This window comes from Chlorocebus sabaeus, chromosome 18, assembly GCF_047675955.1.
Source record: "Chlorocebus sabaeus isolate Y175 chromosome 18, mChlSab1.0.hap1, whole genome shotgun sequence".
NCBI lineage: Eukaryota > Metazoa > Chordata > Mammalia > Primates > Cercopithecidae > Chlorocebus > Chlorocebus sabaeus.
In genome coordinates, this window is record NC_132921.1 from 21,231,226 (window position 1) to 21,245,391 (window position 14,166).

A 14,166-nucleotide genomic window follows, 5' to 3' on the forward strand; every position below is an offset into this window, starting at 1 on the left:
TTCTTACTTCGCGATCAGAGTTCATGTTAAAAAGTGATGGCTGCAAAACACGGGATCACATAGGTTTACTCTTGTGAAACAGCCAAACAAGTGATCGTCTGGCTGGGGTTCTTCTAGGAGCATTGAGGAAACCTTTTCTCTTTGCCTGAAAACCCACCATTAGAGAAAGCTTCCCCTGGATCTGGAAGGTTTTTTGGTTTGTTTGTTTCATTTTTAGCTCTATGACTGTCCTATTGGAAGGCAAATCCTTGAGAAGGCTTGCACCTTCGTCATCAGCGGCATGGGGGCTTTAGTTGACATAGCTCAGGATCAACTTCTTGGGAAAGAGGCTGAAGATAGTCTCATGATAGAGAACGGGGCCCTGTAGAGGAATGTGGTAACACTGAAAACACAGTTCACACGTTTTCCCAGGTCTAGCTGTGTATATGTTGTGAATCAACATGGGTTTAAAAGAAATTAGAAAGAACACGTCATCTCTTATGTGGTTCTTAGGTAATCAAAATAAGAGCAAGACAAATCTCTTTAGGGTTGCAAATGTGATTCTCCTAAATGAAAAAAATTCTAAACATATGGCAAGAAGCTTCGAAATCTGTTAATGTGCAAATGTCATGATAAAAAAGGAACCGGTAAAAAAAAAAAAAAAAATAGAGCTAGTGAGTGTTAACGAACTGCCAGGCCACATTCTCTAAAAATGGAAGGAATTGAATTCATCTTATCCTTTAGCTATGGAGCTAACTAAATGTGGCACTGGGGACGACTCCTCCCAGACTGGCGATGAAATTTTGAAAAAACAGTGCTACTTGCTAGGCATAACTATACTGAAAGGGAGGTTTAAAATGAGTAATGCAGGAAATCTGGTGACTGTGGATATCTAGATCCCACTTCCATTTACTATGTGACTTGGGCAAGGCACTTGATCTCTCTAATCCTCTGTTTCCTCATCTGTTAAATAGAAATGATAATTCTGAGCTTAAAGGACTATTAGGAGGCATCCATCAATAATATCAGCAAAATACCTGGTCATGGTAGGGGCTGAAGACTAGGGAATTCTTAAGTGATGAATAGGGCTAGCCTCCATCTTCAACCTGGCCCACCTGATGGGAATGAGAAAGTGAGGGAGCCTCTGGAAAGGCTCTTAGTCACTACAAGGATTCAAAGTGGAGAGCTTCAGCCTGACTTGGGCAGTGAGCACACGAGTACGTCCTCAAGCTGTTTGTTCATCTCTGCCACACTATCCTCTCATTTGGGATTGAAATAAAAGAACAGCCTGTGTTTAAGCTTTTATTGTCAATGGTAACAGCTCGGGGCCTTGAATCTAACCAACAGGTAGCCTAGATGTAGAAAGCATTAATTGGAAGACTCTTTTCGACAATTGTTCACAGCAAACAAGTTCGAACCGGAAGATGCTGCTTGAAAATCACGAATTTAGTCAAGGATGAAAGATACAAGAATAGTCAAATATTTTGCACAAGGAAATCTTGTTGATGATCCGTAGAACTGATGCTTGCAGAACGCAGTCTCTTACGAGTTTTGTTTTTCTCCTTTGAGAGAGGCCATCATTGTCATTGCTGGTTCAGCTGGGGGGGTTCCTTCCTTCACGTTGAGAACCTGGAGCAGAGAGTCTACCAGCTTAAGAAATATTAGAAAGAGTTCAGCAAACAGAGTGAGCTGAAGTCTAATCCTAGAAGTAAATCCATTCCTACAAGCCATCAGCATCACTTGGGAGCTTGTTAGAAAGGCAAATTCTTGGTTCAACCTAACACCTACTAAATCAGAAACTCTGGGGGCGGAGCACAGCAATCTGTAATTTCACAAGCCCTACAGGTGTTTCTGAGCACGTAACATTGGCAAACCAGAGCTGTCCCCCAAGAGACAAATTAACTTCTACTTTTTTTTTTTTGAGCTACTGCATTTTGGGATCTTATTGTTTTATCAGCTTAACGTGCACCCTGATATGATTACTCAGGTATGTTTTAGTCAATGTTGGTTAATGTACTATCCCCAGGAACTTATTACTAGAGGAGCAGCTGAGTGGTAAATTCTGGGAATGTGGAATTTGAATTCTTACTTTGCTTACTTTGACAATGCATCATTACACAAATCAAAGCTAGTTTCTGGATTACATAATTATACATTACAAACCTACAACTGTAAATGGTAGTAGTGTGGAAACTTGGGAAGAGGAGTTAATTTGGATTTCTGCCAATTCTAAATTTATTGTGGTTTGCTTGTTGTGGCTTCTGCTCAAATTAACTAAGACTAAAGAAAGAAAGAGTAGTTATAATTTTAAAATACTTCTTTGTTCCCATATAGCACCCTTTATGCGCTGAGATGAGAAAACACTTTTCGTTGAGACTAGAGCTTATTACTCTTCCCAAGATTCTCTGGCAATTCAGATTCCCCAACTTCCATATCAGCCATTTGTTTCTAATAAAGGAACTACTGATATTCTTGGGCAAATTATTACCTGCTCTGTGGCTCAGTTGTTTTGACCATGTGCTAATGAGCCCGGAGCCTGGGGTTTGATTCCCACGCATGCCAATTAGCTTTGCTCACCTCCACCAACCCAGGCTGCCCTATTAAAGACTGCCGCCTGTCCGAAGATGCCAGCACATAGCTTGCCTTATGAGTCACTGGTCATAAAAGCTAATGTGTGGGGAAAAAAATCTACGTAAGTCCCCCATTGGCTCAAAATGTTGAATAAAAGAGGTTTGGCTGGAAGGAATAAAAGCTAAAAGGAAAAAGAGAATTGTGGAAACTAGGAAGATGAAGGACCTGGGAGGCAATGGGGGGGGGGGGTCTACTGTTGGGGGTGGGGAGGAGCTGTATTCTAGGTGGGAGCCAGCTTTACTCTGCTCCGTCATAGAAAGTGTCAGCGTAATCAGAAGGTTATGAGTGATTCTTGATTGTATGTTGCTTTTTCTATATTTGGCACTTCCTTTGGAGCATTTCAAATATTCAGAAATAAGACCTTCCTATTCTCTGTACTGATTTGATGAGACAGTGAGAGTAGTCCCTTAAAAGTGAAGAATGAACACCTTTACTTTCTTTTCCATAACAGCCTTTGTAGCTCATTTCCTTGCCCCCTTCATGTCCACTAAATAAAAGGAGAGACCTAAGCTGCAAAGAATAAGGGACTAAGTCCAAATTATAAAGGGAGACCAAAGGCCAACGAAAACCTCCACTGAAACTCAGGACAATGCACAACCACATCCAGGATAGTGGATGAGGCCCTGGAGCTTCATCCATGGGGATGAGTTTCATCTTGCAGAAACAGAACAGTCTCATGTTGCAGAAACCATGGGGAAAAAGTTTCATTAATTGCAGAATAGAATTAAAAGATTTGGGCCAGGCACAGTGGCTCACGCCTGTAACCCCAGCACTTTGGGAGGCCAAGGCAGGCAGATCACGAGGTCAGAAGATCAAGACCATCCTGGCTAACATGGTGAAACCCCGTCTCTACTAAAAAAAAAAAAAAAAATACAAAAAATTAGCCAGGCATGGTGGTGGCGGGCGCCTGTAGTCCCAGCTACTCAGGGGACTGAGGCAGGAGAATGGCGTGAACCCGGCAGGTGGAGCTTGAAATGAGCTGAGATCGCGCCACTGCACTCCAGCCTGGGCTACAGGGCGAGACTCCATCTCAAAAAAAAAAAAAAAAAGAAAGAAAGAATTAAAAGATTTGTGAGAAGGGCACAGTTAAAAGGATTAAGGTTAACCTTAAACATTGCTGGGCATAATTGCTCTGAAAGTTCTGGAGCTGTTTCCATGATCGAGTAACCTAGTTTCAGTGCACATTACACACATCCTTTATGAATTAAGTAAATATCTTTGTCATCAAAACATAGGAAATGCTTGGAGTTTCTAACTACAGCTCCAAGAGAGTTGGCAACAGTACTTGATGTTTTATTACTAAAATGAGAGACGAGAGCATATGTAGATAGTTTTTAATTTTAAGAACAGTCCTTCAGCCTCTGAAAACTCCTGCTGCTAATTCTGGCAATGCTTGGCTAAGTTATTATTAAGTTTCTCTCTAACACTCCCATAACTCTAAGATATGGGAGATATATGGGTTTCTAATAGAACTAATCTCTTGGCACCCCTTCTTTTTGAGTCAGATCATTGTAAGGTGTTTTCAATTTTCATAACAACATACTTTCATTGAGGTGGAATTTCCAGTGCAAGAGAAGCAATAAAATATGTTGGTCTCTGCAAAGACTAACTGTGGAATTTGTTTTTGTGTTACTAGGAAATAAAGCCAAAAGAATAGTACCAATGTGTGCAATAACTAATTATTCAACTGGAGGTGGAATGAAGTGAGACGGGCTTTCTAAACCTGTAAAAAGAAAAACAATGCATAAAAATAATAGAAAAAGAAAGCCCGAGGTTTTTAAAAATAATCTTTTTGGTTACCTTTTGCAGTTCACTTGGGATAAGGACTGCCCCCTTTAAGCAGTCACTGTCCGCAGCTGCCCACTCAACCCATCCTATTTTACTGCTACTCAGACACCTTTGTGGAACTATTCTTTTTGCCATTGCCTTTGAAGCTTACAGAATATTCTTCTGAATATGGTGGAAAATTTTTGATCCTTAAGAAAGGAGTTGAATTTTCCAAAAGATTCCAAAGATACGCAGGGCCAGGTTGAGGAAATAAAATAACACAAACTGGACACTGCTGTTTGTTTCAAAAATGAGGCACTATAGAATAGTAACATGATTGTGTGTTAATAGAGGGGAGTATTTCATGAACGAGCTATGAGGGCAAGTCCATTTCAATGTTTGCAAAAATTATTTTCCAGGGTTTTGTGGCGGCAATTTTTGTTACTGTTCAGACAAATGAGAAGGGTACTGCTGTTGGATATCCACCTACAGGAACTCCAGCAAAGCACCTGACCATGAAAAAGGATGGCCAGCTAGAATCTGATAAGTCACCTGCAAGTTCACAGAGCCCTTAGAGGATGGGATGCATCAGTAAAGAAGGGGGCTGATGGCATAACACCTGTGACACAGGTATGGACCAGACAATCGCTTGGGGTTTTGCACAAAGTTGGTATTTATTTCTGTATTGATTTATTTAATCTGGGATTTTTTTTTTTTAATAAAAGCTACAAAGACTTTCCCTCTAGGCGCTTAGTGTAACAGGTGAAATTCAGTTTCCATTTAGCATAGAAACCCACATTTGGGAGGCCGAGGCTGGGGAAATCACTTAAGCCCAGGAGTTTGAGACCAGCCTGGGCAACAGAGCCAGTCCTTGTCAAAAAAAAAAAAAAAAGAGGCGGGGGGGGAAGGAAAGAAAAGAAAAGAAAGAAACCACATAGACAGAACTTGTAAGAAAGAAAGAAAGAAAGAAAAAGAAAGAAAGAAAGAAAGACAGACAGACAGACAGACAGACAGACAGAAAGAAAGAAAGAAAAGAAAGAAAGAGAGAGAAAGACCACAATAGACCCAAAGGGCAATGAAATAGAAAGCTTCCCTCCAGAAAGCCATCTGAGGCTTAGCAAAGGCAGCTCTGAGCCCCTAAAGGGGTCATCAGTCTTCACCATGAATGAGTGAAGAAGGAAGCTCTTCAAGTACAGTGAGTGGAAAACAGTATTATTTATTGTCAGAAGCAGCAAGAAGCAAGGCCTTCAGCCTGGATGCTTTATATTAAGATCAATGACGACCATTTCTGGAAGATGTCTTGCATGGTACAGACTGTCTGAGGAGGACTGAGCACAGGCCCTTACCCTGATTTTATCAATGAAAAGCTATGGGACTAGTTTCCTTACCTCTAAAATGGAGAGAATGGTAGAATCTTCCTTCTAAGACTGTTGTGAGCATAAGCTGAGAAAATGGAGGTAAACTGCTTAGCCCAATACTCGGATTATCGTAAATATTCAGTAAAACTAGCCACCATTGTTATTGTAATTATTGTTTTGTATTTTGTTATACATTTCATGGAAACTTAAAAGTTAGTGATAATCACCTCATTTTCAGTTGCCTTGCTTTCTTCCTATAAGTTTTATTCTCTCTCTTATCTTGTTCACTGTCTTTGTAACTAAGTATTGCCAGTTTAGTATAATTATTTTCCCCTATCCTCTATAAAATCATATACAGGATGAATTTGTTGATCTCAGATATGTCCACTGAGTTTTAAAATATTAGCATGAAACCTGAGCTAGGTACTCCTGGAACAAATATGAAGAAGTGCTACTTTGTGTCAAAGGTAGCAAACAAGAATGTTCTTTTCTAAAACTAGGAACCTCCACTAGTGTTCACCAGAAACAAACATAAAATCTGTAGATCCACATGGATTTACTCAAATACTTTGCAGACTCACTATCAAAACATTCTGGTAGGGCCTGGCTATTAAAAATATATATATGCCATCAATGCATAACGGCAAATAGACAAAATTGCTGAAAAAAAACTCCTAAATTGGAGTTTGGAATCAATATCCTTTTGACTATTACGTCAAAAAGAAGGGAACATATAAATTGTCTGTCAATGTGCTTAGCATGTATTGGTGTTAGCCTAATATAGCAACCACGAAGGTTTATATCATAAGTAATTCTATTCTTCCTCATTTGAACTTGCCCTCTTTCCACCTCTCCCCATATACCTCCCACCCATCTCGCACATATGTTTCTTTTACCTTTGCCTTTTGAACCTACATCTTTGAAGTTGCTGCTATCCTCTGAATCCCACGAAGGCTGCTGATTGCCCAGGGCCTTGGGTTGAGGTGGCTGGTGGTTTCTGTTCTCCTTTGCTTCTATGAGACCCAGCAAATTGCTTGCAGCTTCTTCCCACCTGATGTACTCTCTCAGCTGCTGCTTTAGGCTCCCTCTCTCAGAAACAGAAGAAGACTCCCCTGTGCTCTTTTTCCCCATTAAGTGCCCTGTAAAAACCAAAACAAAAACACTCACAATGCCACAAATTTAACCAAAGGGAATGAACGAATGAGAAATTTAAAAGGACATCAATTGTGTTTGTGCTGCTTCCTCCTAAATGCAGAATAAATCATGTTTTATTATGAAGAGTTAGTTCATAAATGACAGATAGATTTTGCTGTCTGTTCAAAATGTGCAATGAGCTAGACTGCATTCAGAACTGCAACCCAGAAACCCTGGGCTTGGTTCCAGCACCTCTACTAGCTACTAAGGTGACCTCTGCCAAGTCGTGTAGCACCCCTAGTCTTTAATTTTCTCTACTATAAAATGGACAGGGTAGACTAGATTAAATCTAAGGAGGCTTCCATATCTAAAATTCTATCATCAATTCTGTATGCACCAAATTCTATTTCCAACTGAAAGATGGAGTTTAAACATCGTCCCCAGCCAATTTTGAATTGCTGCTGAAAATAAAACTCTCCATGCTTTTCTTTGTGTGGTTTTTAAAAAATATTGCTTTCCTTTTATCTGTAGTAAAAAATACCAAAGGAATTTTTCATTTAAACTTTCTCAGAATTTTAGTTGAGATTGAACCTAGGAAACTACCTAGATTGATTGTTTGTTAAGAGTGTAGTGAAAACCAAGTTGAAAACAAGCCCCGAGTAACACTTTACAGCCACATAAATGCAGAATTTTCTCTTGGGTGTCTGCAAGTCTATCAATGGCTCCAGGAATGTGTGCTAGCCGTGTAAATAATTTTTTTAAAAAAACAGCTGTTAAGGAGGCCAAACCACCAAAAACATGAAAATTTATGTATGCAAGAGGGGATAACTTGGAGTCAGAAGTGGGTACAGAATTCAAGGTCTGCATTCTTAACACTTTAGACCCTTGCTTGAATATTCTCATGTTCTCTACTTTTTACTGTTGATTTTTCCTCTCTCTGTCTCTCTGTAATTGGACTTTGTAGCACTTTGAAATTTCTGACGTCAACAAAACTATGGTACTTTTGATCTAAAGTGTACAAGGAAAAAGGTCTTTGTGATTCCGACACTGACTGGCATTAGAAGTATTTAAGACAAACATAAAATTTGAAAGATTTTCAGTCTTAAAATGGAAAGAGGCCCTTTCCTAGAAGTTCTATCCACCAACAGAGAAGCCCTCACTGTAAGCAACTTTATTGCTTTTATGTGTATTGCGATTTGCAGTTTATGGGATGTTTAAATGTGCTTGATTTCATCTGATCCATATGCTAAGTGGTTTGGTGAAAATGAGGCTTGCCAGAGGTCACACAGATATAAGTAACTATTTTAGGATTAAAATCAGCTCACAATCTAGACTATATTATTATACTGCTTGGCAATGTCTTTTAACTTGCTAAGAATATAAGGCAGCTAAAATCATTCTGGGATCTGGAAATAAGGATAAGGTCTACAAAAGGCTTTCTAATGTTATAAAAATAGGGATTATATACCAATATATCATAATACATTACATAATTGAGAAAAAATAGTTCTATGAGTATTAAGGAGCATTAAAATCAGGTTGTACTGCATTGCAGTGTGAGCGTTTGCCAAATTGCTTATGACATGAGACTTCACACCATTTCAGGACCCTAACTGGGAATACTGTCCCAAGCGAAGGCCTGGAATCCTGAATGATTGGCTCTGCACTTATCAGCTTGGTCACGTGGTGCTCAGCTATCCACTCAGCAACTTTGCATTCAGCCATAACAGTGATTACGTTGTGCAACTTCCCAGGAAGTAGTGATGCATTTGGTTTTATTTATATGGAGGAAATTGAATCATGATGATTGGAAGGCAGGACTAGAATCCTGATACTCCCAGTAATGACCTAGATCACCTTGCCTTTCTAACTGCCTATCATCTAGTTAGAATGCTGGAAATGAGAAAGAGTTATTGCCAATAAAACAGAGGAGTGATGGAGGTATCACACATAAGAACCTCATTTTTGTCATGCTTGAATAATTTTTTGGGCTTTTCTAAAATGGGAGGAGAAAGTCATTCTCCAGTCTGTGATTGTACTAAATTTCAGTACATGCATATCTGGGGAATGTGTGGGGATCCGTTCTTTACCTCTAGATCCATAGACTGGTTGTTAAGGAGAGCATGCTATCTATAACATCCCAGGGAAGTACACATTCCCTGGGTCTGATTTCACTTTTGAGCTAGTGACTGTCAACCAAATCATCATCTCCATGGCAACATGGATGATATGCCCACTTCCACCTCTTCTCCCAACATCATTTGTCAAGTGCCCATATCATAATAATGGACATCTCACCATAGACAAAAGACAGTCACTTGAAAAAATAAAACCTTGATCAGAGAAAAAAAGGCTTTTGTTCTTTTTATTAATCATTTAAAGATACTACTAAAGGGACGGTTTGAAACAGAAATGAATACGGCATAGATGAAAGTGTTGAGTACTCCTAAGAACTAGTTTCTCTGGACCCACACTTAAATTCTATTCCACAGTTTCTGGAGCCATAACAAGCTATTCTGCAGCTGAATACTGGCATTTCCAAATTCAGCCTTCTAGGATATGTCTCACATCCAAGTTAGAACCACAGTTAGGAGCATTTCACGGGTGCACAGGGAATAGTCACCAGTGTAAGTGTTGACTTATATTTTCATCACACAAACAAAACATTTCCACAAACATCAAGGGGATAAACATTTGTTAAGTTTTCACACTGGTAACCTTTTTTCCATTGCTGCACCATCCTTCTCTCAGCTGGAAGAAGCAATTTGCTTACCAAGCCTGTAAATGTGTGCTGACAGCATCTTCATGGACAGCAGTATGTAGCTTTAGTTTTATATAATTAAAATGAAGCTACATGTCTTTGGTGATTGAAGAGGATAAGCATTTTCTTGGGATAATTGAAAGCTGAATTTAAAATCTAACATCATTCATCCTTGTCAATGCTTATATTCCAACAGAGGTCATTTTACTCAAAGCAAACTTTTTCTCAACCACAAGGTAATTTTAGGCCAAAATGTGAGTTTCTACTTCACCTCTCTCTTTCCCTTGCTCCTCCTCAACTCTGCATAGCTATCAAAGGGAGAGAAAGAAGTGCATTTGAGAATAAATATGAAAGTAGTATTTGGGGTCACCACTGGTTGGTATTCTTTTAGATTAGAAATGCTCAAGTACCACTATGAAGAGCAATTAAATGGCAGCCACCCTAAATAACTGGAGACAGATGTTCTCCAGAACTACAGCAAATCAAGATTGGCTTGACTTGCACCTTGCACAGAGATAACATGATGCCACTCCCTAGTTAACTCTATTGTCCCCCTTTAGGCCTGCAAGGGTTACCTAATAATAAGCTTTATTAGCATAATAATATAGATGAGTAAAAAGAGATTGGGAACCCAGAAGTTTCATTCCACCTTTCCAGCCCCATTGGCTGGTGGCTGGGTCAGATAATGGCTACTTGATCTAAGCTCCCAGAAGCCGTCTTTGAGAAGCATCAATTCTAAATTTGGATTCTTCAACACCTGCTAAGCATCCTTCATTCTTGAAACGCAGAGTTTTTCAGCTTCACCCATTCCAACCTCTCCTCTCCACACCAGACTGCTGGGTTCCTCCTGTCCCTCAGCGATCACATATCCTCTCATTCCTGGAACTGTCAAGACTTGGCAAATGATTATTTTAGCAACAGTGAAAACCACTGTGTTGCAACTCAAAGATCTCGACTTCTTTCACAAAAGCACACACAACACAGAAGAGCTGAGGAAGCAACAGTTCCAGTCCCACTCCCTTCCCCAAATTCTTTGTCTTCTATCAAGATTTGTGAATGAGCCGATATATGAATTAGCAAGTACTTGTTCAACACACCGTTCTCCAGCCCTCCCCGCCCCCCTGCCCCGCTTTCTAAGTAGATGGCTAAGGAAATACACACACACACACACACACACACACACACCCTTAAATCTCTTCCCACGAAGCTGGTTGGGGTTGTTGTCGTTGACTTTTGTGGGGCGGGTGGGTGGGGGAGTGAGGAAGTTGGATGCTCTGCGTTTGCTGGAAGCTATGCTCGGCGAGGCCGAGAGCCGCGGGGGTGACGCTGGGTGAGCCGAGGCTACGGGTCGCTTCCTGCCTCCCAGCTGAGCGAAAGCAGTGAGTGCGCGCGGGGCAGAATCCTGACCCCACCCGCGGGCGCCCTCCCCACCCGCAGCGCGGCCGTCCTCTCCGCCCGGGTTCTGGGGGCCGTGGCGAGGGAGCCTCCAAGCCGGTGCCTAGAGAGCAGGACCTGTTGCAGAAGGAATGGGAAAGGAGCTAGGGGAAAGGGCGAAGTCGTGGGTCTAGAGGGGCTGAGAAAGAGCGGAGCTCAGAGGGGCAGAGAGATCGGGATGAGCTTGGAGAGCAGGCGAGATTCCCCAAGCTCAGAGCCTGTAGGCTGGAAAGAGGACAAAAGGGCAGGGAAAAGAATATCGCTGCAAAGCGAAGAGAAGGACTGTGGAAACTCCAGAGAGCCACAGACAGGCGGGATTCAGGGCACTGCGCACTGAACAGATGTGAAATCCAGGGCGGGAGCGCTGCGCCGGAGGTCCCCACACCTGTGGCTTTGCGGGGCGCATAGGCGCAGCTTAGATTTCAGCCCATGCCGGTCGGTGTTGAGGCCACCGAGCTGGACTAGGGTTCTGAGATGTTCTTAAGGGACAACGCTCCCCAAGATTATTCTAGGAGAGTACCGTGCCAGATAGGGTGAGACTAGGCGGACAAAAGGAGATGTAGGATGCACGCAGAGGGAAGATGATCTGCACCGGGGTTGGCAGTTGGGAGCTCAGGTGCCCTGGCGAACACGGGGAGACACCGGCTGGAAGCGAGCGGGAAAGGATCAGGGGACCAGCTTCCGGCTGGTGAGGGGCTCATGGGCTCCCTAGAATGGGGAAAGGTGGGGTGGAGTTTTAGGAGAATCGGGAAGGTGTTTCGGTAGAAGGGTCACAGCAAACCCAGGTCCCAAAGCTGGGCCCGGGAAACGCAAAGAAATGGGGAGACAGGTCCCCTCTGGCTGGCTGATCCAGAGGAGGCCAAGCGCGCGGCTCCCGCGGCCAGGACACTCACCCACCGCCCAGTGGTTGCCGCGCGGGTACATCTTGGTCAGCACGGTCCCTCCGCCCGCAGGCAGCGGGACCGCTCGCCCCCGGGGCGCCTGGAAGAGGACGAGCGCCAGTAGGACCAGCGGGAGCTCGCGGCCGCGCATGGTCCCGACGGGAAGCCCTTGGAGCGCGGCGGAGAGGCTGGGCGAGGCTGGGTTGTGCGCCCTACTGGCAGAGCAGCGACTGGTGACCCGGACCTCAGAGGAGCTCCGCCGCCGCAGCCGCTGGTGCTACTGCTGCGGCCTCCACTAGGGCCCCTACTTTATATGGAAGCCCGGGCGGGGGGAGCTGGGGGCTCTTCTACCGCGGACCGGAGCGCTCTGACGTCTCCCTATAGCTAGCCGGGGCGCTGGGACGCCCGGTCCGGAAAACCATCCATCTCCCTGCCGAGTGACGAAAAAGCTGAGTGTACATTGCCCCCTCTTTTTTCCTCATAGCCCCGTCCGCCTTCACCACATCGGATTAATTCCTCTGGTCCTCAACGCCTTACATCCAACACAATTTAGTGAACTCCTCCCTCTCCAGGCTCGCCGGCGCCTCCAGTGTTAGCTGCTCTGAAATTCCTGGAGAGGGCGACCCCGCTGCCTGATCTGGGCCGGGAGGGGTTGGGGGGTGGTGTAGATGGAGACGGGTGAGCTGTAAAGATAGATGGGCTTTGCTGGAGGGATTTAGAACCACCATTGAAAGGCCTTCTGATTCTCCAGAACTTTCTCTTCGTAGGCCACATCTTTGCTGTCCCAGTCCATAGATTTCGGGACCTTGCCTCCTCTTTGCAGATCTCTCTCTCTTTCTCTGGACCTTGCCTTTTTCTTACAGTTCTCCTCCCCTCCTCTCTTCTCCTCCCCTCCCCTTCCCACTCTCTCCCCTCCCCCCATCTCTCTCTCTCTCTCTCTCTCTCTCTCTCTCTCTCTCTCTCTCTCTCTCTCTGTGTGTGTCTTTCCCTGCTGCCCTGCACCTTAAGTTTAAGGGCAGTATCCTTAACCCACTTGGTATTCCCAAGCAGCCCTGCCCACTTGCATGGCAAGACAGAAGACACCTGGCCCTTTTCACAAGCATGCAGCTTCCGTGGAATAGAGAAAGAAACTGCTTTATGCCGGTTTCCCTAGGCTGCCTCTACCCGAAAGCTCAAACTGTCCCTAAACTGCCACATACACACCCCTCTAGAGTTGCTCAACGTTCCTCTGCTCCTTCTGTTCTCAGATCTAAAGAATGGTCACCAGCCCAATCCCCGAGGTTCTAAATACCATGGATACAAAGGGGATCGGCACCATAGCAATGCAACAATAAATAGAAGCTGGTAGGATGCTGTTGCCCACGTTTTGGCTGCCAGAGTTGGCCGTGTGGTTGGAATAGGTGAGGTCTGTTCCTCCCCAAATGCTTGTTAATTGCCTCCCTGGTGGGTCTTTACTGTTCCATGTCAACGTTGTGTTGATATTGGTATTGATAAAGTCGAAAACATACACTTGTGTCTGAGTATCTGCTGATTCAATACATTCTTTTTTTTTTTTTTTTTTTTTTTTTTTTTTTTTTGAGACAGAGTTTTGCTCTGCCACCCAGACTGGAGCGCAATGGTGTAATCTTGGCTCACTGCAACCTCTGCTTCCCCAGCTCAAGCGATTCTCCTGTCTCCGCCTGTGGAGTAGCTGAGATCACAGGCATGCACCATCACATCCAGCTAATTTTTGTATTTTTAGTAGAGATGCGGTTTCACCATGTTGGTGGGCTAGTCTTGAACTCCTGACCTCAAGTGAACCGTGGCCTCCCAAAGTGCTGAGATAACAGGCGTGAGCCCCCGCACCTGGCCTTCAATGTATTCTTAAGTGATTACACACTCACATTGCATGACTGAATATTCTTGGATCTGAAGAGTATTTTCATGCGTGTGTCTGAGTCTAAGAGAAAGAAAGTTAATTTTAAGATCATTAATAGTTTGGTAGCCAACAAAATACAATAATACTACCCTCCAACAAAATACAATAATACTTCCTCCAACAAAATACAATAATACTTCCTCCAACAAAATACAATAATACTATCCTCAGGGAGAGATTCAAGTGAAAATCAAAAGAAAAAGGCCCACATATTGGCCTGGGCTCCATCCTTCCTGGGTTCTCAGCCTCTCTGCATTTCGTCCCCAGGCTCTGTCAGTAGGCAAGTGTTCCACTGGCAGGCAA

At 43.5% G+C, this 14,166-nt stretch overlaps 1 protein-coding gene across 3 annotated transcripts; it reads right to left on the reverse strand.

Moving 5' to 3' along the window:
- Positions 1-1,268: 1,268 nt before the first annotated feature.
- GRP (gastrin releasing peptide) lies at positions 1,269-12,447 on the reverse strand. 3 transcript variants are annotated; one of them, XM_008013921.3, is made up of 3 exons: positions 11,958-12,447; positions 6,651-6,874; positions 1,269-1,629 (listed from the first exon to the last, which is right to left on the reverse strand). In XM_008013921.3, exons 1-3 carry the CDS (start codon positions 12,094-12,096, stop codon positions 1,522-1,524), a joined length of 471 nt encoding a protein of 156 aa, XP_008012112.3. In that variant the 5' UTR covers positions 12,097-12,447; the 3' UTR covers positions 1,269-1,521. The 3 variants fall into 3 exon arrangements, with proteins under 3 accessions (XP_008012112.3, XP_008012113.3, XP_072862611.1); XM_008013922.3 differs by having other exon boundaries at positions 6,632-6,874; XM_073006510.1 differs by lacking the exon at positions 1,269-1,629 and having other exon boundaries at positions 6,031-6,874.
- Between the last annotated feature and the right edge of the window lie 1,719 nt (positions 12,448-14,166).

Excerpts from the sequence above, each read along its gene's own strand:
- GRP (XM_073006510.1), bottom strand. The coding sequence starts at position 12,096 with ATGCGCGGCCGCGAGCTCCCGCTGGTCCTACTGGCGCTCGTCCTCTTC. Across the intron at positions 6,875-11,957 it reads CGGCAACCACTGGGCGGTGG|GGCACTTAATGGGGAAAAAG; the intron begins GTGAGTGTCCTG and ends TGGTTTTTACAG.